Source organism: Procambarus clarkii, chromosome 39 (genome assembly GCF_040958095.1).
Source record: "Procambarus clarkii isolate CNS0578487 chromosome 39, FALCON_Pclarkii_2.0, whole genome shotgun sequence".
NCBI classification, from domain to species: Eukaryota; Metazoa; Arthropoda; class Malacostraca; order Decapoda; family Cambaridae; genus Procambarus; species Procambarus clarkii.
The window spans coordinates 10,278,883-10,304,736 of NC_091188.1; the positions used below are offsets into that span (position 1 = coordinate 10,278,883).

Here is a 25,854-nt window from a genome sequence, read left to right on the forward strand (position 1 = left end):
CTTAAGGTAAACTGTTAGAACCAGCCTCCCGCACACGCGCGCACCCACGCGCACCCACGCATGGGTGTGTGTGTGTGTGTGTGTGTGTGTGTGTGTTTACCTGTGTCTGCGGAACTAAACTCCAGCTCCTGGGCCGTGTTTCTTCACCTGTCAGTTGATCGATGCAGTGACACTCGAACTTAATTCTGAGAATGAATGGAGTTATCTTCTGATGTCTCATACACAACTCATTCCATGTACTCGATACTCGTACATTGAAGACATGCTTCCATACGTCCCTCGAACTGGTACGAACTTCCAATGTTCATTGTACCTATTACCTCTATTCGTGTCCATGCATGGTAAACAATATGGCTTTATTCACTCAGTTACTTAGTATCTTGAAGGCTACAATCATGTCTCCTCTGTCTTTCTCCCAGCGGTGTGGGGGATCGCTTCTCCGTGTCTTCATAGTCTGGTACTCATTTCTGGTACCAGCTGCGGGGCTGGTACTCAGTTGTCCAGGGGCTGGGAGTGTTGGTGGGGTCAGAGAGGGGGTCAGGAAGGTTGGGGGGGTCAGAGAGGGGGTCAGGGAGGTTGGGGGGGTCAGAGAGGGGGTCAGAGAGGTTAGGGGGTCAGGGTTTTTTTGGCAACCTGGTGGTCAGGGAAGAAAGAGAGGAGACGGGGGAAAGTGTGAGTTACGAGAAAGAAGGATGGGGAAGGGAAGCCCACCAGGGGTAGCCACCAACCCATCCCTGTAGGGGTTAGGGAACAACTTGGGTAGATCAGGCGGCCGCCGGGCTCCATCAGGCGGCCGCCGGGCTCCATCAGGCGGCCGCCGGGCTCCATCAGGCGGCCGCCGGGCTCCATCAGGCGGCCGCCGGGCTCCATCAGGCGGCCGCCGGGCTCCATCAGGCGGCCGCCGGGCTCCATCACCCCAGTAATTACTCCACAAACACATGATGGACTACGCCCCACACTCAGCCCCTGGGGCGCCGCCCCCAGCAGCTGTCGTCTGGCAGAGAGGAAGAGAGTGCGGGAATGGGGGCCATGTGTGGAAGGTGCAAAAGGCTGAGAGTTCCAAATGGGAAGGGTTCTTGAAGAGGGAAGGAGGGGGGAGGGAAGATGGAAGAGGTGAGCATGCCAGAAATGGATGTTGCAAGATGCACAGGAAGCCTGATTAAAACCTTGTCAGAGGGAGAAGGATTCAGGAGCTTCTCAAAAGGAGGGGGAGGGGGGTCAAAAGCGAGTTAGAGGAAAGGGGTTTCAAAAACTTATCAGAGAGAGAGAGAGAGAGAGAGAGAGAGAGAGAGAGAGAGAGAGAGAGAGAGAGAGAGAGAGAGAGAGAGAGAGAGAGAGAGAGAGAGAGAGAGAGAGAGAGAGAGAGAAAGAGAGAGAGAGAGAGAGAGAGAGAGAGAGAGAGAGAGAGAGAGAGAGAGAGAGAGAGAGAGAGAGAGAGAGAGACAGAGAGAGAGAGAGAGAGAGAGAGAGAGAGAGAGAGAGAGAGAGAGAGAGAGAGAGAGAGAGAGAGAGAGAGAGAGAGAGAGAGAGAGAGAGAGAGAGAAAGAGAGAGAGAGAGAGAGAGAGAGAGAGAGAGAGAGAGAGAGAGAGAGAGAGAGAGAGAGAGAGAGAGAGAGAGAGAGAGAGAGAGAGAGAGGGAGAGAGAGAGAGAGAGAGAGAGAGAGAGAGAGAGAGAGAGAGAGATATGTTTCTAAACCCTATCAGGGTCTGAGAGTGCCATGGGAGAGGGAACCAGACACGGAGAGTGCCACGGGGAAAGGGTACTAGAAAGACCGAAAGGGGAAGGAGTGCCAGAAAGTGGGGGGTGGGGGGGGATAGAGGGGAGGGGGAAGCCACTCCCGTCACAGTACACACCTACGACGCAAACACAAAGACGCACTACGATAAAAACGTTGTGGTTACGTTGTGTGTTGTCCTGGAACGAGGTGGTTAGTGCCGCTGGTGGCACCTGTACCTCGTGACGTCATTGATGTACCTTCATTTGGGTAAAGGTACTTCAGTAAGGCGGTCAGAGGCTCCACCGTGGCGGACAAGACGACTCTGTCACGTCACTCTGTCACACTACTCCCTCGTCCCTGTCAGTGTCACACTACTCCCTCGTCCCCGTCAGTGTGTCACACTACTCCCTCGTCCCTGTCAGTGTGTCACACTACTCCCTCGTCCCTGTCAGTGTCACACTACTCCCTCGTCCCCGTCAGTGTGTCACACTACTCCCTCGTCCCTGTCAGTGTGTCACACTACTCCCTCGTCCCCGTCAGTGTGTCACACTACTCCCTCGTCCCTGTCAGTGTGTCACACTACTCCCTCGTCCCTGTCAGTGTCACACTACTCCCTCGTCCCCGTCAGTGTGTCACACTACTCCCTCGTCCCTGTCAGTGTGTCACACTACTCCCTCGTCCCTGTCAGTGTGTCACACTACTCCCTCGTCCCTGTCAGTGTCACACTACTCCCTCGTCCCTGTCAGTGTCACACTACTCCCTCGTCCCCGTCAGTGTCACACTACTCCCTCGTCCCTGTCAGTGTCACACTACTCCCTCGTCCCCGTCAGTGTCACACTACTCCCTCGTCCCTGTCAGTGTCACACTACTCCCTCGTCCCTGTCAGTGTCACACTACTCCCTCGTCCCCGTCAGTGTCACACTACTCCCTCGTCCCTGTCAGTGTGTCACACTACTCCCTCGTCCCTGTCAGTGTCACACTACTCCCTCGTCCCCGTCAGTGTGTCACACTACTCCCTCGTCCCCGTCAGTGTGTCACACTACTCCCTCGTCCCCGTCAGTGTCACACTACTCCCTCGTCCCCGTCAGTGTGTCACACTACTCCCTCGTCCCCGTCAGTGTGTCACACTACTCCCTCGTCCCCGTCAGTGTGTCACACTACTCCCCATCTCCATTAACGTGCCCGACTAACGTTACCGTCACTAAGACACACTTACCTCACACTAGGCGCCGTTCACACTGGCTGGTGGGTACTAGCCTCCCACAGCGTCTCTAGTTCAGCATGTTGACCAGACCACACACTAGAAGGTGAAGGGACGACGACGTTTCGGTCCGTCCTGGACCATTCTCAAGTCGATTGTGATCGACTCTAGTTCATAATTTCTAGACGCAACATTAAAACGAACTGAGACAAATGTTACCCCGGAAGTATGTGTGTGTATGGACCTGGCACAGTGTGAAGGTGATGGACGGGGGGCGTGGGAGGGGAGTGGAGGGGGCGTGGGAAGATGGGGGGGTAATTAAGGGGTGGGGGAAGGTGGGTGGATGGGTGGGGCAGGAATGTGGGTTACAGAGAGGGGGTGGTGGGCGTAGAGGTGGTGCTGGATGTTAGTGGGGGGGATAGAGAGGGGGTGGGCATAAAGAGGGGGTTACGGAGATGGAGGTAGAGAGGGGGGGAGGGGACGTGACGGCCATCGTGACAGATGGTAACACCCCCCCCCCACCCTACATGTTACTCTCCCCCCACCCCCCACCCTCGTCACATCCACCACACTGTTGGATAAACAGACCTCAGAACTATACCTGACATTCTTTGTACCTTAGTGCGCCTGGCACCGGTAAGGACGCGTCGTCACCGGCCGCAATTGACCTGTTTACGTAAACAGTGTTTGTGTGTGTGTGTGTGGAGCACCGGCCACAGGAACCAGTTGGGCACCTTTGTGTGTCGACCACGCCCACCTCTTACGGTAACCCTCCTCTTAAAAATAACGTCACTTTTCGCTGGTATGCGCACTATGGCCAAATTTGGACGTAATTTGAAATGAAATCGACTCACAAAAGTGACGTACTGTTCCGTTTTCTGTTTGAGTCGTCCGCCTTACGCTGTAAGGTTAAAAGAGGAAACTTTCAATTAACGTTTTTAATACCGTTTTGAAACTTTATGAGAATTTCCTTCCCACCTAACCTATCAGAGGACACTTAACTTACTGTTGTTGAAAAAAAAATCCCAAATTTATTTTCATATTTTTTTCATTTTCAAATTACGTCCATATTCGGCCATACGGGCAAACGGCCAAAAGCGACGTTCTTACGGAGCTTTGACGGTATCTATCCTCTTGATGCTCTGACTTTATCTGTTCTCTTGAAGCTCTGACTATTGGTGTACCACGTGACAAGGCTTTTGCGCTCCATGAGTTTAGCCAATGCTGCCTTTACTCTGCAAGTGGTTCTTTATTGAGGGTGTTGCTGGTGACAGGTGCGACAGATAAGACAGGTGCTTGAAGAGGAGTGGACAGGAGACCTGGTCGACGACCGGGCCGCGGGGACGCTAAGCCCCGGAAGCGCCTCAAGGTAACCAGGTATAGGCATCCCACCCGGCGGGGTCTGCCGGGTACCTTGTCAGATACCTGCCGGGTACCTTGTCTGATACCTGCCGGGTACCTTGTCTGATACCTGCCGGGTACCTTGTCTGATACCTGCCGGGTACCTTGTCTGATACCTGCCGGGTACCTTGCCTGATACCTGCCGGGTACCTTGTCTGATACCTGCCGGTACCTTGTCTGATACCTGCCGGGTACCTTGCCTGATACCTGCCGGGTACCTTGTCTGATACCTGCCGGGTACCTTGTCTGATACCTGCCGGGTACCTTGCCTGATACCTGCCGGGTACCTTGTCTGATACCTGCCGGGTACCTTGTCTGATACCTGCCTGGTACCTTGCCTGATACCTGCCGGGTACCTTGTCTGATACCTGCCGGGTACCTTGTCTGATACCTGCCGGGTACCTTGTCTGATACCTGCTGTGCCAAACATAATTAAATTTACGATTTGTCACGAGAACCGGAAATCAACTGATATTTTGACTTTTATCATAACACGGATATCCCAGTTGCAGTCACCCAGATGTTGATGTGCGTCATGAAGATACGACCAGGAGGAGATAAGAGATAACGAGAGGCGATAGTTTTAAGAGAAAGACTCGTTATTCAACGTGAAAATGTAAGCTTTCTATAGACTACTAATTTCTCAGCTCTGATGTTCACCCAGTGAAGGAGAAATCTGATTTCAACATTGGTTAATACAGTCTGAGTGCGGGAACTGTGAAACTTCTAGAAACAAACTTGTCTCAACCCGGCATACTGAGTGGCCAGCGACGCCGTCGTCTCCAGGGGGCCAGATTCACGAAACATTTACGCAAGCACTTACGAACCTGTACATCTTTTCTCAATCTTTGGCGACTTTGTTTACAATTATTAAAGTTAATGAGCTCCGAAGCACCAGGAGGCTGTTTATAACAATAACAACAGTTGATTGGGAAGTTTTTATGCTTGTAAACTGTTTAATGAATGTAACCAAAGCCGTTAAAGATTGAGGAAAGATGTACAGGTTCGTAAGTCCTTGCTTCGTGAATCTAGTCTCAGGGACGCTGTGAGACCCTCGGACGCGGGCCAGGCGCTCCGAGGGACTCTGCCTCTACCTCCTCCTCTCCATTACCACTCCGTAACAAATGCAGCGGTTTAACCTAACCAGAAGCGTCAGAACCGAGCCGACCCCACCTGAGCTTCCGACGCCGATAATCACTTGGCCCATAAAACGTCAACATTGCGATGGTTCTAATTTCCCTAAACCATAGCAATTTGTACGTTGGGGCGTCGATAGAATACACAAATGTAAGTGTTGACTGTGTCCCACCCCTGTTTTTGCCCCGCTCCTGGGCCAGGTAAGTCCACTACGGGCTCACCATAGCCCGTGCTACTTGCCCCGCTCCTGGGCCAGGTAAGTCCACTACGGGCTCACCATAGCCCGTGCTACTCGAAACTTTGTTTCCCGTAGCTGAATCTTAAACAACAACAACAACCTGTAGGTAGACCGCGGCGGTCCGGTCTGGACCAGACTTGATCCCATGGGTTCAACCCGCGGTTTTGTAACGGAATCGACCAATCCGTTAAAAATACGACCTATTAGTGCAAATGAAACCACTGTAATATTGACGTATTATTGCTTGGGGTCGTATATTTCTGGTCAGGCAGAGCAGTTGCCATTTAATGGAGTGACAAATGGAGAGATCGGCTTAGGTTTAGATGAGAGTATTGACCATCTCCCTCTCTCACAGGGCCGCCAGGGGTCAGTATTGACCATCTCCCTCTCTCACAGGGCCGCCAGGGGTCAGTATTGACCATCTCCCTCTCTCACAGGGCCGCCAGGGGTCAGTATTGACCATCTCCCTCTCTCACAGGGCCGCCAGGGGTCAGTATTGACCATCTCCCTCTCTCACAGGGCCGCCAGGGGTCAGTATTGACCATCTCCCTCTCTCACAGGGCCGCCAGGGGTCAAGACCAAAATATATTCTAGCAAGTGTGTGGAAAGATCATCCAATTCAAAGAGGAATATTTCAGAGCTATCCAAGAAACTTTATATTTTGATGTCAGAGGTTATGTAACTGCATCATTTGTTGCATGTTCATGACCTACTTGCAACCTCTGACTGCAAAATATATATAGCAATAGACCGGATTATACTGAGTACTAGGTCGCTTCGTCTTGATTTAGCATGATCTGACGATACAAGTTTACTAAACGAGAACAGAGAAAGGTGACAAAGCGAATCCCAGGAATCTGAAAGCTTCCTCATGAAGAGAGATTGCGAAAGTTTAATTTACATTAGAAAGACGAAGATTATGGGTTAACATGATTGAAAAAATACGTAAGTGTGAAAGGGTGTAACGAAGGGGATATTAATTGGGAGATTAATATATCAACATAAAATGGAATACGAAATAATGGATGGAATTTCGATTAATTTAAATCCATGAAGGACGGGTTTAAATACTGGGATGGGAATAGGCTTGTATGATTTATGGAATAAATTACCGGCTGCCATAATAGACCTGCGATCCCTGGATTGTTTCAAGCGTAGGTTAGACAGTACATATGAATAAGTTTGGGCGGATATGGCTGGTAATAGGCGCGGCCTCATATACGCCAATAAGTCTTTGGTAGTTTCATATATTCTTATGTTCTTAAAAACTAATTTCACTTATATAGTCAATTTTCTGATTCTTTTTATTTGCTAAGTATATCAACTAAGGAAGTTATTCCAACAGATATGAAGAAAAAGTTATTCCCTGCCTATAACGAGATGGAAGCTGTATCAGTGTTTATCCTTGAAGCATTCTAAACTACGTTCTTGGGATGAAAGAACGTAGATGTTCGTGACAGCTAAGTGTTCTCAGGAGATATATAATGTCCATCAACCTATGATAGTTGTCTTGGTGCATGATACCTCGCTATCTATTACAGCTTCCGATAGATGTGTTCACACACTGAAAAAACCAGGCTGTTGAGTAATCTTTGATAATGCTGTACCTTCATTTCCTGCGATATTTTCTCCTTTGCCTACCTTATCTACGGGCTACATTACAGATACCATCAGTATGCTACCAGTTCCGGCCGAGTCAGTTGGAGCTGTGCTGCGTGGTGATATCGCGCTCTTTTGAATATTCACAAACGTCACTGACACCGCTACTAGAATTATCGTATCTCTTGAGAGCTTCAAGAAGTGTTCGGATAAATCCTGTAGGACAGGCAGAGTTATCGTAGCATTTGAGGGGCTCAAGAAGGGTTAGTTTACCAGGGTTCACAGTAAAGGAGAGCGTGTCCATCTGATTACGTCTCTCATGCAGGACCGAGGTGTTCCACGTTCTCAAAAGTGGATATGATTAAACACGAAAGATCTGCCTAATTTTCTCGAAGCAGCCGGTGTGAAGCTGCGTACGGACCAGAGAGTACGGTGCCTGCCTCTCGATCTCCTCAGACGTGACCCCCTGCCTCCTCCTCCTCTGGCGATGTCTCAAACTCCTTAGATGCAAGCCACGAAGACGCTAATAATATTTTGCAAACTCCTGGATATAAATATTAGTTGATAATATTTATAATATTAATAAATATTAATATTATAAATATTAGAAATATGTGATGGAAATTCAGACTCCAAAAATCTGTATTCTGCTGTAACAAAACACATATTTTAGCATGAAATTGGAGAAATCTGCGGCCATAATTTGTTACACAGAGTGCAAGATTCTGTCAAGTGGGGCACTGTATCACACTTGTGAATTGCTAAATACTCTTCCAAAAGGCAGTCGTATATGGTCAATATTTTGAACGTCAAGGACTTCCCCTCGAGATAAGTTCAATTCCCTCGACTCCAGGGAACAATGAGTCCCATCTCACACCAGAAATAAAAGTAACTAGAAATTACCCGGATTATGTCGTGAAGAATGTCTTGCTTCCTTCCGGGATGTGGCGAGGCAACCTCTCCCAACACTTAATGCTCCACAATGTTGGTGTCATGGGCCACCGCGTCAAAATATTCGGTGAAATTTAAATCACCATAATATTGACGCTGTCTGGGACTAATGAGAATCAACCTCGCTAGGCTAGTGAGGTTATCTAGGTAGTCTAGGTAGGTAGGTAGTCTAGGGAGTCTAACTCGAAGAGTTAGACAATGCAACCTCAACTCTGACAAATGTCAAATTCGTGAGAACGGGCTGGTATATAAAACACGTTTGTAGACATGGACGAACATGCATGAGGGGAATCTATCGCCACGTCTGTGGACATCATTGTATCAGGTAGATGTAGCCGTTGTACCTTTACGTTTATGAACATCAGTTTACCAGGGGCCAGATTCACGAAAGCACTTATGCAAGCACTTACGAACCTCTACATCTTTCTCAATCTTTGGCGGCTTTGTTTCCAATTATTGAAGAGTTTACAAGCATGAAAACTTCCCAATCAACTGTTGTTATTGTTATAAACAGCCTCCTGGTGCTTCAGAGCTCATTAACTGTTTAATAATTGAAAACAAAGCCGCCAAAGATTGAGAAAAGATGTACAGGTTCGTAAGTACTTGCGTAAGTGCTTTCGTGAATCTGGCCCTGGTGTAGGGGTATTACTTCCACTGTCAAAGAACATTATTGTATCAAGTGTAGGGGTTCTTCCTCCATGTCTGCGAACGTCACGTCTCAGATATAAATGGTTAACCTCCATGTCTCCAAGTGTAAGTTCAGTTAAGGCTAAAAGTATGTGTGTGAGTGTGTGTGTGAACTCGGTCTTACACAAGCGTTATGTGGCGTCCTCAGACCTTCATCCACTTGACACTCTCACACAAAGAGTCCGGTGTCGGAGTAACAGCACTAACGTAGAACGTGTGGTTCCCACAGCCGGCGGTCCGTGCAGGAGACGAAGGCCTGGGACGTGTTCCGGACGCTGCCCCCCTCCACCAGCTCCCTCTCTGAAGACAGTCAGAGGTTCCTCGAATATACCATCAAATGTCTCAAGGTTAGTAGCCTAAACTTCACGTCTATACACACTTAAGGACTTTGAACACCTTGTTTGATGCTTGTTTTATTGTCATATACTTGGAATTTATAATGTAAATCAAATTAACTCATTTCAGAAATGGTCGTACATTTAACACGATTAAGTAATAATATTAATAATGTTTATTATAATTGTCCATAATATGTCAAAATTAGAAATATTGTTACAGACATAGGCGCAATTAATTATTACCTAGCGTAAAAATAACGTTAGGGCATTTATGAGTTGGCTACCATTATGTATCAAATATTAAAATTTCAATATTGTATTAAGTATTGCATTTTATTAATGCTGACTCACGATTAAAGAACAATTCCAAGACAATGGTTACAAAACTAATTATTTGCGCGATTTCTTAGGAGAGGCTACAAGTGGAACTTCATAAGTGTACAAGTATGGTGTACAAATTGTATAATGCATGTAAATGACTGGTAGGGTGTTTGGGAGCCACATCAGGCGAGGGTGTACACTCAAGACAGGTTTCGGAAGGGTTTCGGGTATCCTTATTGAGCTAGGGTGCACGGAGAGGCTGGCATGAAGGTTACTGAAAATGTTGCAGGAAGAATTTAAGGAATCTCCATTAAACTAGTGTGTATGTATTGCCTGCAGGAAGGTTTAGGGTGTCACCATTAAACAATAGTGTATGAAGAAGCTGCAAGAATTTCTTAGGATGGCCCCCATTGGTCTAGAATGTATGGAGAAGATGTGAAGTATACAAATTCGGCTTCAATGTGCGATAGGCTACAAGATGAATCTGAGGAGTTAACAGTAACCAGATAATACAGAGTGGCTGCTACAGAAGGGTTTATGGAGGTCTACACTAGACTAGAGTGAACAGAAGGGAGCCTCCTGGAATGATTGCCTCCGTCAGCTACTTGGCCGAAATCAGTGCACTGAGGTCAAACGTTTTGATCTAAATCTGGCTTGAGATGTCATATCGATTATGAGTGACGGTGACGGTTATGGCGTGTGAATTGTCACACAGGCACTCTAGTGACCGATTGTGAGAAATATGTCAGAGTGTGAGCTATTGTAGGTCACCTGCTGGAATTGAGAAACGTGATGTCACTACGCTGTAATCTTATTGCTATTATTGTCGTTATTATGAGGATATAATGTAATGCGATCACTTCAAAATAATTCCATTTACTGTTTCTTCAATTTTGTTTGATATATATTACCAATTACAATGATTCTGGGATCGTGGCAGCAAACGGGTTGTTATCACTATTATCAGTAACAGGTACTCACCACCTAATTAGTACATTATTTATTTTTATTTAAATTTAGGTGTTATATGGTCATAATTTCCAAATTTTAATTTTCAGTGTAAGTTGTTAGTAGGCCTCAAGGAATAGTTTGAGGCCACAACTCGGCCTTAAACAATAATTACCTTACAAATTATTGTAGTTAATTATTGTTTTAGGCCAAGTTGTGCTAGGGTTTTGTCCGCCGCAGGTGCGGATATTTCCTTGCTTTATGGGATGTACATATTCCATTATTGTGTTTTAAGTATAAACAACATCATAATAGCGAGATGAATATGTGAGAAAATATGGCAGTGTGGGATCGCACCAGCATCTCCGGACTCTCCCAGAAACAATTCTAGTTTAGATACTTTTATACAGGGTTGGTAAAAAAAACAAAACACGGTTTTCACTTAACACGCAACCCGTCCGGGTTTTATATAATTATCTTTCCTGGTGGATGGAATCTTCGGACCCTCTGGCCCCCCCCCTACCATGTATGGTTATAGGGTTTAAACTATACCTGGTCCGAAGATTCTATCCACCAGAAGAGAAGATGATTATATTAAACCCGGGCGGGTTGGGTTTTAAGAAGACAAAAACGGAATTATTTGTTTACTAAACTTGATAGTAACCCATTCATGGCAGAGTGGGTGGTGCGTGTTCCTGGGGGAGGCCAGAGATACAGGTTCCATCTCACATATTTCGCCATAAAGTTTTCTCATAGTATACCACAGTCGGTGACAGGAAGCCAAATTGGCGCCCACAGCCTAGGACGGCTCAATGACCCGCGCCGTCACCGCGCTGAGCATATCATTCCAAGTTAAAATGTCGTTCGCTCGTTCAGTTCGCTGACGTTGGTGCCTTCCTCCTGTAGGTGTTCACATACCTGCTGACCTTCGGCGTGGTGCTGACGTCTGGGGTCATTACAAAGGGCATCGTCCTCCTTATGACCTCACAGCTCAAGAAGTCCAAGCAGCTGCCCATATGTGCCAAAAACCTCAATGGTCTCTGTAAGTACACTATGCATTTGTATAATTTAATATATATTACATAAATTCTTAATATAAACATATATTTAGGGCAGGTGAGTTATTTTTTGCCAATACATGCACCGATATACAGCTGTTACAGCTAATTATATTTATTATAAACTGTCAAACTTTTCATGTAGTGAAAATGTGTACGTTACAAAGGTACGCACACACTTACTCACACACTTAACGCTACATAAAAAATACATAAGTGGTCATCATTAGTATAAAACTTGTATTACTGGTCTGGTGGTGGCAGCAGAGGTGACTCTAGGGTTTTGTTCAGAGCTTAGGTCACGTCATACTGGGTGTAGAATCCTAAGTCGGTCAATCGTCTTAGGACCACGTGGCGTGGAGTTGGCTTTGTTAAAAGTTTTGGAGTCCCTTGGTTTAGAAATAAAAGTAAGAATACGGGTAGAGGGAGTAGAAAGAAGGAAGTAAAGAGAGGAACCCGAACCGGTGTTACACAACTCTGCGCTCTCCCACGCTCACCCCTCCAACTCTGCGCTCTCCCACGCTCACCCCTCCAACTCTGCGCTCTCCCACGCTCACCCCTCCAACTCTGCGCTCTCCCACGCTCACCCCTCCAACTCTGCGCTCTCCCACGCTCACCCCTCCAACTCTGCGCTCTCCCACGCTCACCCCTCCAACTCTGCGCTCTCCCACGCTCACCCCTCCAACTCTGCGCTCTCCCACGCTCACCCCTCCAACTCTGTGCTCTCCCACGCTCACCCCTCCAACTCTGCGCTCTCCCACGCTCACCCCTCCAACTCTGTGCTCTCCCACGCTCACTCCTCCAACTCTGTGCTCTCCCACGCTCACTCCTCCAACTCTGCGCTCCACACACCTCAAACTCACACAGGCAAACCTAGTTCTAACAAAACGATAGCGTTTAAGTGTCGGGAGATTGTATATATTGCTCTTTATAGTTCATCCTTTTCGCGGGAAACAATAATCGCAAAATGGAGAATCGTCGGAGTTCGGCGTTGTTCTGCGGGGGTTATATGGAGGCTTAGCGTTGTTCTGCGGGGTTATGTGGAGGCTTAGCGTTGTTCTGCGGGGTTATGTGGAGGCTTAGCGTTGTTCTGCGGGGTTATGTGGAGGCTTAGCGTTGTTCTGCGGGGTTATGTGGAGGCTTAGCGTTGTTCTGCGGGGTTATGTGGAGGCTTAGCGTTGTTCTGCGGGGTTATGTGGAGGCTTAGCGTTGTTCTGCGGGGTTATGTGGAGGCTTAGCGTTGTTCTGCGGGGTTATGTGGAGGCTTAGCGTTGTTCTGCGGGGTTATGTGGAGGCTTAGCGTTGTTCTGCAGGGTTATGTGGAGGCTTAGCGTTGTTCTGCGGGGTTATGTGGAGGCTTAGCGTTGTTCTGCGGGGTTATGTGAAGGCTTAGCGTTGTTCTGCGGGGTTATGTGGAGGCTTAGCGTTGTTCTGCGGGGTTATGTGGAGGCTTAGCGTTGTTCTGCGGGGTTATGTGGAGGCTTAGCGTTGTTCTGCGGGGTTATGTGGAGGCTTAGCGTTGTTCTGCGGGGTTATGTGAAGGCTTAGCGTTGTTCTGCGGGGTTATGTGGAGGCTTAGCGTTGTTCTGCGGGGTTATGTGGAGGCTTAGCGTTGTTCTGCAGGGTTATGTGAAGGCTTAGCGTTGTTCTGCGGGGTTATGTGGAGGCTTAGCGTTGTTCTGCGGGGTTATGTGAAGGCTTAGCGTTGTTCTGCGGGGTTATGTGAAGGCTTAGCGTTGTTCTGCGGGGTTATGTGAAGGCTTAGCGTTGTTCTGCGGGGTTATGTGAAGGCTTAGCGTTGTTCTGCGGGGTTATGTGGAGGCTTAGCGTTGTTCTGCGGGGTTATGTGAAGGCTTAGCGTTGTTCTGCAGGGGTTATGTGGAGGCTTAGCGTTGTTCTGCGGGCTTCAGCGGTGAATTTCCCAGATGCACGAGATAATGAAGGGACATTAACTAAGGAATTTTTGGCAAATTATGCCAAGGTGTGAAGGTAGACGCTGGGGTGACGGGGGCGGGAGATCCCTTGAATATTTTACCCCAAGCTTCGTGGTCAGCGACTACACCGCCTCCGAGGCGGGCAGGGACACGGCAGAGGACGCAGGGTACCCCAAATGCCCGCCCCTGACGATACACTCCTGTGGTTCACATACCGTGCAGGGGGACGTACTTCAACCCACAAGCCACGTACGGTACGGTTCGGTGGGGTACGTACATCAACCCATGTACGGTACGGTGGCTCCACCCCACGCCACAGCCACCCACACTCAGGTTGTGGTGGTATATACAATATATTGGTTATTTACTTCAAGGGCATGGGGGGGGGGGCTTCTGTCCAGGAACGCAAGCGTCGTCTAGGGGACTGACTTCCTATCGTTCAGACATCGATAATACAGGTTCTGTTAACTGTTGTAGGCTGACACGCCTCAGTTAGTTGTGGTGCCAGAGACAGTCGATCAGTCACTCAAGGACTGTAGTTATGTGACTGGTGACACTTCATATAAAATAAGTCATCAGCTGCTGACATCACAAAATTATATAAAACTTATATTTTGACAATAATCATATAGCTATTTCCTGTTAAATGTGAGGTTGGTTAAATGTTAAGGTTTAAGGATTATTGGCTTCTATGGCTGTTAAGCTAGTAGTTTACCTTATATTTCAAGTATTCTCAAATCTAACACAGTGTCGAGTGGAGTTTATACAAACCGTGAAGCATGGCCTGTTTGATAGAGTATATATACATTGTGTTGTTTACATACATCATGGCCTTTGTTACGGATCGATGTGTCTCCCATGATTAACAGTTAAGGTAGATTGCAGCTACAATGAGTTAAGTCAGTTAAGGCGTACACAGTTGGTTGCCTCAGTATTGAAAATATGTGTAGTTAGTTAGGTTAGGTTAGGTTAGGTTAGGTTGGGCTATATTAGGTCAGGTGAGGTAGTTGTTAAAATCCACTTCAAACAGCCTTGCCTGTTAAGGTATTCACAAGTGCTGCTAATCCAGTATTCGCTAATACTGGTGACGTATGTTGAAACATGTTGCAACCGTTGATGCTGACCTGGTATTCAGACTCGTTGCAAATGACGTGCAGGGTAGCATTTGTAAGGTGGCAGGTGGTGGTTGCCCAAGCCATTAAGACCAAGACAGCCTTATCTAGAAGACGGTGAGTAACTACCCTCAACAGGACACCCCAAGTTTCCCGTCTCCGCCTCGGGCGTTAGAAATGGTGGTCCTGAGGCGAATCAGCTTCTTTACTTGTATGGAATTAAGAAGTTTAGCTCTGGAACCGGGGAGGTTGTTCAGCATTGTTGGTCGTGAGAGAAATATGCGTTTGTCAAGATTCTTCGTGGACCTGATGTGATGGAAATCTTTTTTTTTTTACCAGTATACATTTGAACTGCAGTACGTTTTCTGTGAGGATGCTTCTTACATGCCTCCCAACCACAACATCTCACACGACCCTCCACCACAACCACACATCTCACTCGACCCTTCACCACAACCACACATCTCCCACCACCCTTCACCACAACCACACATCTCCCACGACCCTCCACCACAACCACACATCTCCCACGACCCTCCGCTACAACTACTCAGCCGTCGACACAACATCAGTGCAAAGTTCTTTGTCACATCTCACCGCTGACCTTCGTCCCCAATACGGTCATCGGCCCTTACCAGTCATGAGCTTGGGGCCGCTGGCTCCCGGCGCCCGTCAACCATAAAACAAAAGCTTAACTTGAGTGTAAAAGTTTAGCTTCTTACCTATCTTGCGTGAAATTGAACATTTATTAAGTTCAAGGGACAGCCTGTTCCCACGATATAGCGAGTATCTAATTTGAAGTGACTTGGCGTACGATCCTAGTCGCTGGGATTACACCTAAACACCTCAGTTTGGACACTTGTCGACAGCGTACAAGTTGAGGAGCATTAAGAACGAGGGGGAGGTCGTAGAAGAGTGATCGAGGGAGCATGAGACAAGCACACAAGGGAAGGTTGCGTGCTCCACAATACTGATAACTTTTATTGGTTTCAACATATCTGGGAAGATGTACTGTGAAGCTGTGGTGTTAGTGTACTAGATGGGGGTACCAGGCTGTGCCAGGTGCTCTCTGACGCCTCTCTCATCTCTCTTCCCCTATCCATCATTTGCCCTCTCTCTTCTTCCCTCCCCTACCCTCTCTCTCTCTTTCCCTCCCTATCTTCTCTCCCAGTCTCCCCACACTTTCATCTCTCCTTCTACTTCCCTCTCTCTCAAACCAAAAAAATATTGTAAAGAACATAAATACTGTTAGATAGCTCTACGGAAGACACGTCCTAATGCCACTCTTGGCACCATGAAAACCTGCAGGGGAGGGGTTGCTATAGATGATGATATTTCTAAAAGTGTGGCACTGGGGCCGAACACGACTGGTATATGACACTTCCATAACCCTTCCTCCCATTATATGTTATCTTGGGAAGTTGGGTGATGCCCCAAGCGTCATGCCTTGGACAGCCAATCAAACAAACAGACATTCTCTTCCATAGATATGGGTTAGTGAATGTGTTGAGAATTATGAATGATCTGAAATATAGAACAAGCCTGGGAAGAATTAGTTACAGTGTATCGATCGAGGAGGGAAAGTGGGATATTGCTGAATGACTATAGGCCTATATCGTCATTGTATAGTTTAACTGGTTGTATAAGATTATTCTAGACTCTAGCCTATCCTAGAGGTAGACTAGACTAATTTGCTACTTTAAATTTGCTAATATAAATGAAATGAGAGCATTTGTGAGCGTGGTGGGCACGGTGCTGGTGTATGTGGTCGGGTATATGAGTCATTCCTTTGTCTTTATTATTTCTACTTAGGATCGTGAAAGTCATCATCATATCCTCTATCTGTTTCGTTTTTGTCCGCTGTTGTGAAGTCCATTTTCCTCTCGGAGCTCCGTCGGTCCTCTCAATTGAGGGACGAGTCTCGTGTGTCTCTCTCAGGGTTACCTGGAGCTCTGTGTGTGTGTGTGTGTGTGTGTGTGTGTGTGTGTGTGTGTGTGTGTGTGTGTGTGTGTGTGTGTGTGTGTGTGTGTGTGTGTGTGTGTGTGTGTGTGTGTGTGAGTGTGCTCGACTATTTGTGCTTACAGGATTGAACTTTAGCTCTTTGTCGACGCCTTTCTAGCCATCGGTTATCTAATGAAATGACTCCTGACCTATTTCACTATCAAATATACTGTTAAATTATGAGCGGAGCGTGCTTGTATGACCTTATCCTTTAGTCAGTTCCATTTTCTCGTTACTCTTACGCCAAAAGAAAACTTTCTAACACGTCTATGACTCGTCTGAGTGTCAAGCAGCCATCCATGCCCTCTTGTTCTATTGGTATTCACTGTGAACATTTCCTCCTTCCACTCAGTCATTTCCTCTAAGGGAAGGGAAGGGAAGGGAAGGGAAGGGAAGGGAAGGGAAGGGAAGGGAAGGGAAGGGAAGGGAAGGGAAAGGAACTCTCAGGAGAAAACGTCTATCAATCGTGTACTATATAGTACTTGGAAGGACTCAGGATAAGGATTTGGGATGGGACGGAGGGAAAGGAATGGTGCCCAACCACTTGTGAACGGTCGGGGGATGGAACGCAGACCTGCATGAAGCGAGACCGTCGCTCTACCGGCCACCCCAAGTGGTTATGTCTCAATTCCCGTAAGTATTTTATGTGGCGTGTGTTAAGAGGGAGAAGAATTATAGAAAGTGAAACTAGTAAGGGAGGATAAACACGAGAGTTTAGCAAACACAGAAGGAAACAAAAAACATAAAAGAAATGGAAAAACAAAAGATGCAAATACGACCAAGAACCGGACCCAACAACTTACGACGTGAATATAAGATACGAGCAACAATTAGCGGCTCGGGAGAAGAGTTCGGTAGTATCTAGGCCAAGGATCGAAGCCTCTTGCAAATGACAGCGTTATGCGAGGCCACTCTACTGGCAGGTCTGGACCCCTGATATACGGAACACGGAGGGTCTTAAGTTTATTAATAACAATAAAGGTAGTTGAGAAGAAAATGGCGGACGTTGCTCTGAAAATTGGAAACTCACCATCTGTGACAGAAGAGCCAAGGAGGGTTCTCCAAGCTAGAGAGAGAGAACGCTGGTTGATGTTCAAGGTTGAGAGAACAGGTTGAGGTGAGTGGTGGTTGTGTTAGGTTGTGGTTGTAGTGAGTAGTTGTTATGATAGGTTGTAGTTGCGGTCGGTTGTGGCAGTGGGTTTTGTAGGTGGTGGTTGTGGTGAGCGATTGTTGTAGTTGGCTGTGGCAGTAATGAGAGGTGTGCGAGGTGAGTTGTGATGGTAGTAGGTGTAGGTTGTTGTGATGGTGGTAGGTGTAGGTTGTTGTGAGTGGTAGGTGGTGGTAGGTGTAGGTTGTTAGGAGTGATGGTGGTGGTTGAACCATCATCACCGTCAACCAGTGAGGTAGAGCTAACAGTAGTGCGGTGTGTGGCCTCCACGCTCTAGTGGCGCTCATCCTCCCGGGCGATACACCTCACACAAACTCTAATTCTAAGAGAGGAAGAGGCTAGTGTGTCAGTAAACACGGGCGGGGACCGTGCAGTGCTCCCGAGGCTAAATTAACCGAGATAAACTTAGATTAACTTACGTTAGGTAGACTAGGCTGTATTGCCACAGATGTGTCCAGATTTTAGTTGTCATTCAACTAGTTACTTTAGTCTCTAAACTTCTAGTATACTTTAGACTAAAGGAGTTTAAAATTAATCTCTCAGTGTCAGTCTATATACACTGATAAATACATCACAGTGTAGGGGGTATACCCGGAGCACTTAGTCTACAACTCCAGTTTACCTTGGGTCTGATCCGGCTTGAGCAACGCCCATAAGCCGCTCATGGAGTCATGTATAATTCAAAATTGTTCAATCGATTGTGGTCCAGAATGGTCCAGGACGAACCGAAACGTCGTCATCCCTTCACTTTCTAGTGTGTGGTCTGGTCAACATATTTCAGCCACGTTATTGTGACTCCTCGTCTTCAAAATTGTTAAAGTTTTGTTTATCCTACCTTACCTTACATAGCCTCACACCTAATAATAACCCTCAACTATCCTAAGTACAACTTAACCAAAGCTTGCCTAACGATACACGCAGTTGTAGAGACGTGTACGTTTTGTCCGCGTAGTTTAAATAATATTGATTTAATGCGAGTTGCCAGCCTCCGCGCGCTGCGACCCGGCGGCCTTCGTCTTATGCTGCCAGGGACAACAGGTATCATTTTGGGGCATGTCTTGCTGCTGCTGCTGCTACGTCTTGCCAGCCACACGGCACAGGAATTCACACGGCATTTAGGGAGTTCACGTAGCACACGGTGACCTCACTGACCACCTACCTATACGGAGCTCAGAGGCCATCCGAGGAGCTCATGGTACCTAGAGAACTCACAGTGGGCACTCTGGTAAATTACCTGCGTCACGGGAAATGTAATAATGTTTCTCAAAATAAATCCAACCATTATGAATGTAGAACTGTCGACGATTACACGACTCGTCCACCCTAGTCTTAACACAACCCCCAAGGAAAAGTTGGCAAGGCAGGCGCCAAGTGCTTGTGGCTCATGTAGAAATTTGCGAGACTGGATCATCCTTTGTTATTCCCAGTCAACAGCATCTTTGGGATGTTCAAGGCCGCAGGTAACCACGCCCAATTTGTCCCCTCCTTCACCACTCGCCCAGTCTACTATGTTCTCGTTTTCTTAAGCAGGAAGAACTGCGTTGTACACCTACCATCGTTGTCAGCGCTGAGCACACGCCGTTGGTGGAGGCATTGTCAGTCATGGTCTAAATCTTAGGTCTTTGGTCTAAATCTTTAGTTAAAATTTGAGGCTCGAATCAGATAAATTTCAGACCCGAGTCTCGTATTAGTTTTAGTTTCAAGTCAAGAGAAGACTTAGGTCCAAGTCTAGTGAGAGTTAAGTTTTAGGTTGACGTTTCTTCAGAAACTTTTGGTGAAGTCTAGTTCTGAAAATGCGTAGTTATTTGTGTCTGTAGATTTCCCTTGTTCATCATCATTAGAAATATCGTAGCTCTTGAAAATTGCTGTACCACACCAGCCACTCGGCCTTGCCCGAGTCGCTAGTGTAGAATGATTCTTACCATTGAAAAGTCATACCCAGAGGCCACCTGTGTGGTGTTGCCTTGACCCTTCTAGCAACACTACTGCAACTCTCGAATCGCCCTATTATCACTCAAGGTCCGCAAATAAAGTTGTTAATGGTTAAGAACCCCGCTCTTGAGCGTGCGTGTTTGCGGCCACTTGCGACAACGAGCAAGGCGTCACCATTGTACCGTAGTTACCCAGAGGACGCGAGGGCGTTGGTTCCCCTGCGAGGCTTCCTGGAGGGGATTGTCCTTGGAAGGGTCGCTTGGGGACAGGAAGGAGGAACCATCATGGCGACGGTGGCGTAATCCACCATTCCCCCGTCTAATTGATCAGCTGTAATTCTGGCTTACAGAGACCACGGCCATAATGGATATTCATCCTGTTGGCTTGTTTTGACCAGGTTTACTTTGTAATGCTAGGCTACATCTCTGTAACGTGAGAGATATCTTGCTGAGGCTACTCTGGAAACTCAAGTTATTTATGAGTGGTGTGACTAGTTTTACTCTCTTTTTGTGACTGTTGTAGCTCTAGCTCACCGCCTCCGGCACTCTGAGGAGAACTCCACGTACGCTGCCTCGGAGGGCTCACACTCTCCGCCGTCGCTGTACAAAGCGAGTTCCTAGACTACTGGTGTTGCTGTACACTGTGTGTTTATGGACTCGTCGAAATTGTTATATTCACTGAAAACTGGTGGCAGGTCCAAGCAATGGGCCCCTTTCTTAAAGGTTGAGGGTTAGGTTAGGTTATTTAATGTCACGGGGTCCCACTCCGTGGGACCCCGTGACATTATTTTCTATCAAATATATATATATATATATATATATATATATATATATATATATATATATATATATATATATATATATATATATATATATATCGCCTTGTTTCTTCTCTTTCTTCTCTCTTCCAATAACGTGAGTTTTTTTCTCGTAGCTCATACCTCTCAGCTCTGAGACTAGTTTTGTGGAATATCTCTGGACATTTGGGCTGCGTTTGATTAGATACAACTTCTTCGCTGACGTTGCATATTCCAAAATGGGTCTGACGTATCTGGTATTCGGGGTATAATGTGTCCTTTAAGGTGATTGCTTGGCATGCTCTGGTGGTGGATGTTTTAGTTCTGAATTGGGATGTGGTACTGTATGTGTATGTGTGTGTGTGAGGTGTGGCTGGGTTCGAGCAGGTGGGCTTCGGGTGAGGTGGGCTTTCTCAGGTGGACTGACAGGTTCAGGCGGGCGGGTGACTCAGGCGCCACCAGGGTAACATTACAGGTTACCAAGGGTGACAGGTGCGCCAGCGGCGTCTCGTCACCCTAAACACATTGGCCCCCCATCCCACGCTACGCCCACACCGTGGCTGCCCCCGTCCCACACTACGCCCACACCGTGACTGTCTCCACCCCACACACAGCACGCGGAGTACGTACACCCACACCTGGTGTACCGAGGTGTACATTGGAAGACGTAGATCTTTTGTTTCATCCAGGAAAGTGCTGGGTAATGCGACCTCTCTCATTTGCGTTCCGGTGGCAGAGATGGGCATGCACCTCTTGGGCACGCCTTGGGCACGCCTTGGGCACGCCTTGAGCACGTCTTGGACCAGTCTCGTGCGGATCTTGAGCAAGGAACATGAGCTGGGATGGGGAGCGTTGAGCACCCCCAAATGCTCATCAATCATGCGATGCACTGAATTTCATCTTTCGGGGTCCAAAGCGTCAGATTTGCGACGCATTAAGTGAGAAGACAGGTTGAGTTGACAAGAGTGGCGTGTCAAAGGGGGAAGTACACAAATATTAAATATGTGAATAATGGCGGAAGAGGAGACGATAAATGGGGCGACAATTAGAGTCAAACAACGGCTGGAACAAGGAAGAGTTGCCAAGACCTTGGACGTGTGCTGGTCCCCTCGGTGTCTTTGTCCCTCACCCGTCAGGAGGCGGGGCAGCTCCCTCACCCGTCAGGAGGCGGGGCAGCTCCCTCACCAGTCATGAGGCGGGGCAGCTCCCTCACCCGTCAGGAGGCGGGGCAGCTCCCTCACCCGTCAGGAGGCGGGGCAGCTCCCTCACCCGTCAGGAGGCGGGGCAGCTCCCTCACCCGTCAGGAGGCGGGGCAGCTCCCTCACCCGTCAGGAGGCGGGGCAGCTCCCTCACCCGTCAGGAGGCGGGGCAGCTCCCTCACCCGTCAGGAGGCGGGGCAGCTCCCTCACCCGTCAGGAGGCGGGGCAGCTCTCACAAGGTCCGGGTAACATCCAGAGAGCGTGGGGATGAACCCATAAAACCGTGAGAGTTTTAGCCATCAGTAAGTAACACGGAACACCACACATACATGTTTATATATACCACACATCCAGTGCCATCTCTTGGTGGCTGCCCGAGTGGCACTTGTGGCTCAGGCACTAGTGTACCTGACGCCTGTGTGGCCCTCAGTGGCACTCAGTCAGCCGACCATTCAGCCAGGGGGAATGTGCCGTTAGCATAAGGCATTCCGGGTGAGTGATGCAAGGCGGGATCCAGCGAGCGGAGAAGTGAAAGTGTGGTGACGGCGCTCTTCGGTCTCCAGCCGTCCTTACCGAGTGTCTGATCTCACGCAGGAAGGCGTCAACCGTTTCCTGCTGGCTGACGACCTTTGTCTTACGGGTTCTTATAGTGTCTCTTTCAAGATCACTTTGCTAATAGTATTTTTCTAGTACCCATATAACATACTGCGCCCTCGTCTTTTCAAACAGGAACCATGGACGCAGTGGGCATTTCCTCTCTGTATCGACACAGAGGCGCTGAAAGAGGAAAGTGGTGGCTCTAGGGGTCTCTGGTTGTTTCAGTTAGCTTAGAACCCAGCTCCTTCAAGAAACGTTTACCCCAGGCACCGAGTGTCTCTGAGGCAATGGGGACAAAATTGTAGTGGTGATTAAGATCTCTGTATTTACGAGACTTGGCTGCTTCCCGGTGATTGGCAGCACCTCCTGGCTGTACAACACTGAAGTCAACGTAGGTGTTGACTAAAGTTGAAACGCACGTGTAGCCACACACACACACACACACACACACACACACACATATATATATATATATATATATATATATATATATATATATATATATATATATATATATATATATATATATACACACACACACACACCCCACACTAGGAGGGGTACTGGGCGGTGCTTGGGATAGTGTGCAACCCCTCCCCCCCGTTCCACCCCCCCTCCTCTCTCTTACCCCCAGTTCCCCGCCACCTCCCACAATTCCCTCACGAAATCCTCCACCAACCCTCCACCACACTCTTCCTTTCCCTTTCGTGAATATCTCTCGCTCTCTCCTCCTCCCCCCTCTCTCTCTGCTCCTCCACCCACCTGTCCCCATTCCCCACCCCTCCCTTCCCCTCTGGTACTCCCTCTATTCCCCCCCCCCCTCAGGTCCCCCCTCGCCCCCCTCCTGGTCTCTTGGTAACGGGACCCACAAGGTCAGCTGCTACTTGCCGGAACCTGCCGGGAATTTTTTCTACGGCCGAGCCCCAGCCGCTGATACTGTCCCCTGTTTCAGTCCCTGCACCAGTCCCTGCCCCAAGTCCTCTGGTCCAGTCCCTGGTCTAGTCCCTATCCCAGTCCCTGCCCCAGTCCCTGCACCAGTCCCTGCCCCAGTCCCTGGTCCAGTCCCTGGTCTAGTCCCTGCCCCAGTCCCTGCCCCAGTCCCTGCACCAGTCCCTGCCCCAGTCCCTGGTCCAGTCCCTGGTCTAGTCCCTGCCCCAGTCCCTGCCCCAGTCCCTGCCCCAGTCCATGGTCCAGTTCCTGAACCAGTCCCTGCCCCAGTCCCTGCCCCAGTGCCTGCCCCAGTCCCTGCACCAGTCCCTGCCCCAGTCCCTGCCCCAGTCCCTGTCCCAGTGACTGTCCCAGTCCCTGCCCCAGTCCCTGCACCAGTCCCTGTCCCAGTCCCTGCCCCAAACCCCTGCCCCTGCCTATCCCTGTTCATACCCACGCTCCTGCCTGTGTCGCAGCCTCCGCACCTGACTAATCCGGCCCCCTGTCACCGGGTGTCCTTGCCTCCCCCCCTCCTTTTCAGGCCCTCCCGCCCCCCCCCCTATCCCTCCTCTAGGAGGGGGGGCGGCTCCTGTAGAACTACCCCCCCCCCGGTCACAAGAAGGTCGACCTTGCGTGGGGAATGTGGGTGATCTTTGTCAGGCTGTGACCAGCGTCTGGCCGTCTTTGTCAGCTCACGCTATACCAACCACACCCGACGGCTGAGTGGACAGCGCTCGGGGTTCGTAATCCTAGGGTCCGGGGATCGATTCCCGGCGATGGCGGAAACAAATGAGCAGAGTTTTTTTTCACCCTGGTACCTACCAGTAAATAGGTACCTGGGAGTTAGACAGCTGCTACGGGCTGCTTTCCTGTGTGTGTGTGTGTGTGTGTGTACTACCTAGTTACCTAGTTGTGCTTGCGGGGGTTGAGCTCTGGTTCTTTGGTCCCGCCTCTCAACTGTCAATCAACTAATGTACAGGTTCCTGAGCCTATTGGGCTCTATCATATCTACACTTGAAGCTGTGTATGGAGTCAGCCTCCACCACATCACTTCCTAATGCTTTCCATTTGTCTACTACTCTGACTCTACTACTACTCTATTCTACTACTACTGAAAAAATTCTTTCTAACGTCTCTATGGCTCATTTGGGCACTCACTTTCCACCTGTGTCCCCTAGTGCGTGTGCCCCTTGTGTTAAATAGTCTGTCTTTATCTACCCTATCAATTCCTCTTATAATCTTTTATGTGGTGATCATGTCCCCTCTAACTCTTCTGTCTCCCAGTGACGTTAGGTTTAATTCCCGTAGTCTCTCCTCGTAGCTCATATCTCTCAGTTCGGGTACTAGTCTGGTGGCAAAACTTTGAACCTTTTCTAGTTTAGTCTTATGCTTGACTAGATATGGACTCCATGCTGGAGCAGCATACTCCAGGAATGGTCTGACATATGTGGTATATAATGTTCTGAAAGATTCCTTACACAAGTTTCTAAAGGCCGTTCTTATGTTAGCCAACCTGGCATATGCCGCTGATGTTATCCCCTTGATATGAGCTTCAGGTCTGGCGTGATATCAACCCCCAGGTCTCTCTCTCTGACTCTTGAAGTATTTCATCTCCCAAATGCTACCTTTTATCTGGTCTCCTGCTCCCTACACGTGTACTCACCTATTTGTACTCACCTATTTGTGCTTGCGGGGGTTGAGCTTTGGCTCTTTGGTCCCGCCTCTCAACTGTCAATCAACTGGTGTACAGATTCCTGAGCCTACTGGGCTCTATCATATCTACATTTAAAACTGTGTATGGAGTCAGCCTCCACCACATCACTGCCTAATTCATTCCATCCGTTAACTACTCTGACACTGAAAAAGTTCCTTCTAACGTCTCTGTGGCTCATGTGAGTACTCAGTTTCCACCTGTGTCCCCTTGTTCGCGTCCCACCAGTGTTGAATAGTTTATCCTTGTTTACCCGGTCGATTCCTCTGAGGATTTTGTAGGTTGTGATCATGTCTCCCCTTACTCTTCTGTCTTCCAGTGTCGTAAGGTGCATTTCCCGCAGCCTTTCCTCGTAACTCATGCCTCTTAGTTCTGGGACTAGTCTAGTGGCATACCTTTGGACTTTTTCCAGCTTCGTCTTGTGCTTGACAAGGTACGGGCTCCATGCTGGGGCCGCATACTCCAGGATTGGTCTTACATATGTGGTGTACAAGATTCTGAATGATTCCTTACACGGGTTCCTGAACGCTGTTCTGATGTTAGCCAGCCTCGCATATGCCGCAGACGTTATTCTTTTTATGTGGGCTTCAGGAGACAGGTTTGGTGTGATATCAACTCCTAGATCTTTCTCTCTGTTCGTTTCATTAAGTACTTCATCTCCTATTCTGTATCCTGTGTTTGGCCTCCTATTTCCACCACCTAGTTTCATTACTTTGCATTTACTCGGGTTGAACTTCAACAGCCATTTGTTGGACCATTCACTCAGTCTGTCTAGGTCATCTTGTAGCCTCCTACTATCGTCCTCAGTTTCAATCCTCCTCATAATTTTTGCATCATCGGCAAACATTGAGTGTGTGTGTATGTGTGTGTGTGTGTGTGT

The 25,854-nt window shown here is 48.3% G+C and overlaps 1 protein-coding gene across 1 annotated transcript in view; it reads left to right on the plus strand.

Annotated features, from left to right (window-relative positions):
- LOC123760298 (hyaluronan synthase-like protein kkv) overlaps nt 1-25,854 on the plus strand; it is a 100,764-nt gene that overhangs the window by 30,660 nt on the left and 44,250 nt on the right. Inside the window, 2 exon segments of the mRNA XM_045745858.2 lie at nt 9,162-9,279; nt 11,446-11,581. Coding sequence (XP_045601814.1) covers nt 9,162-9,279; nt 11,446-11,581 — 254 coding nt within the window.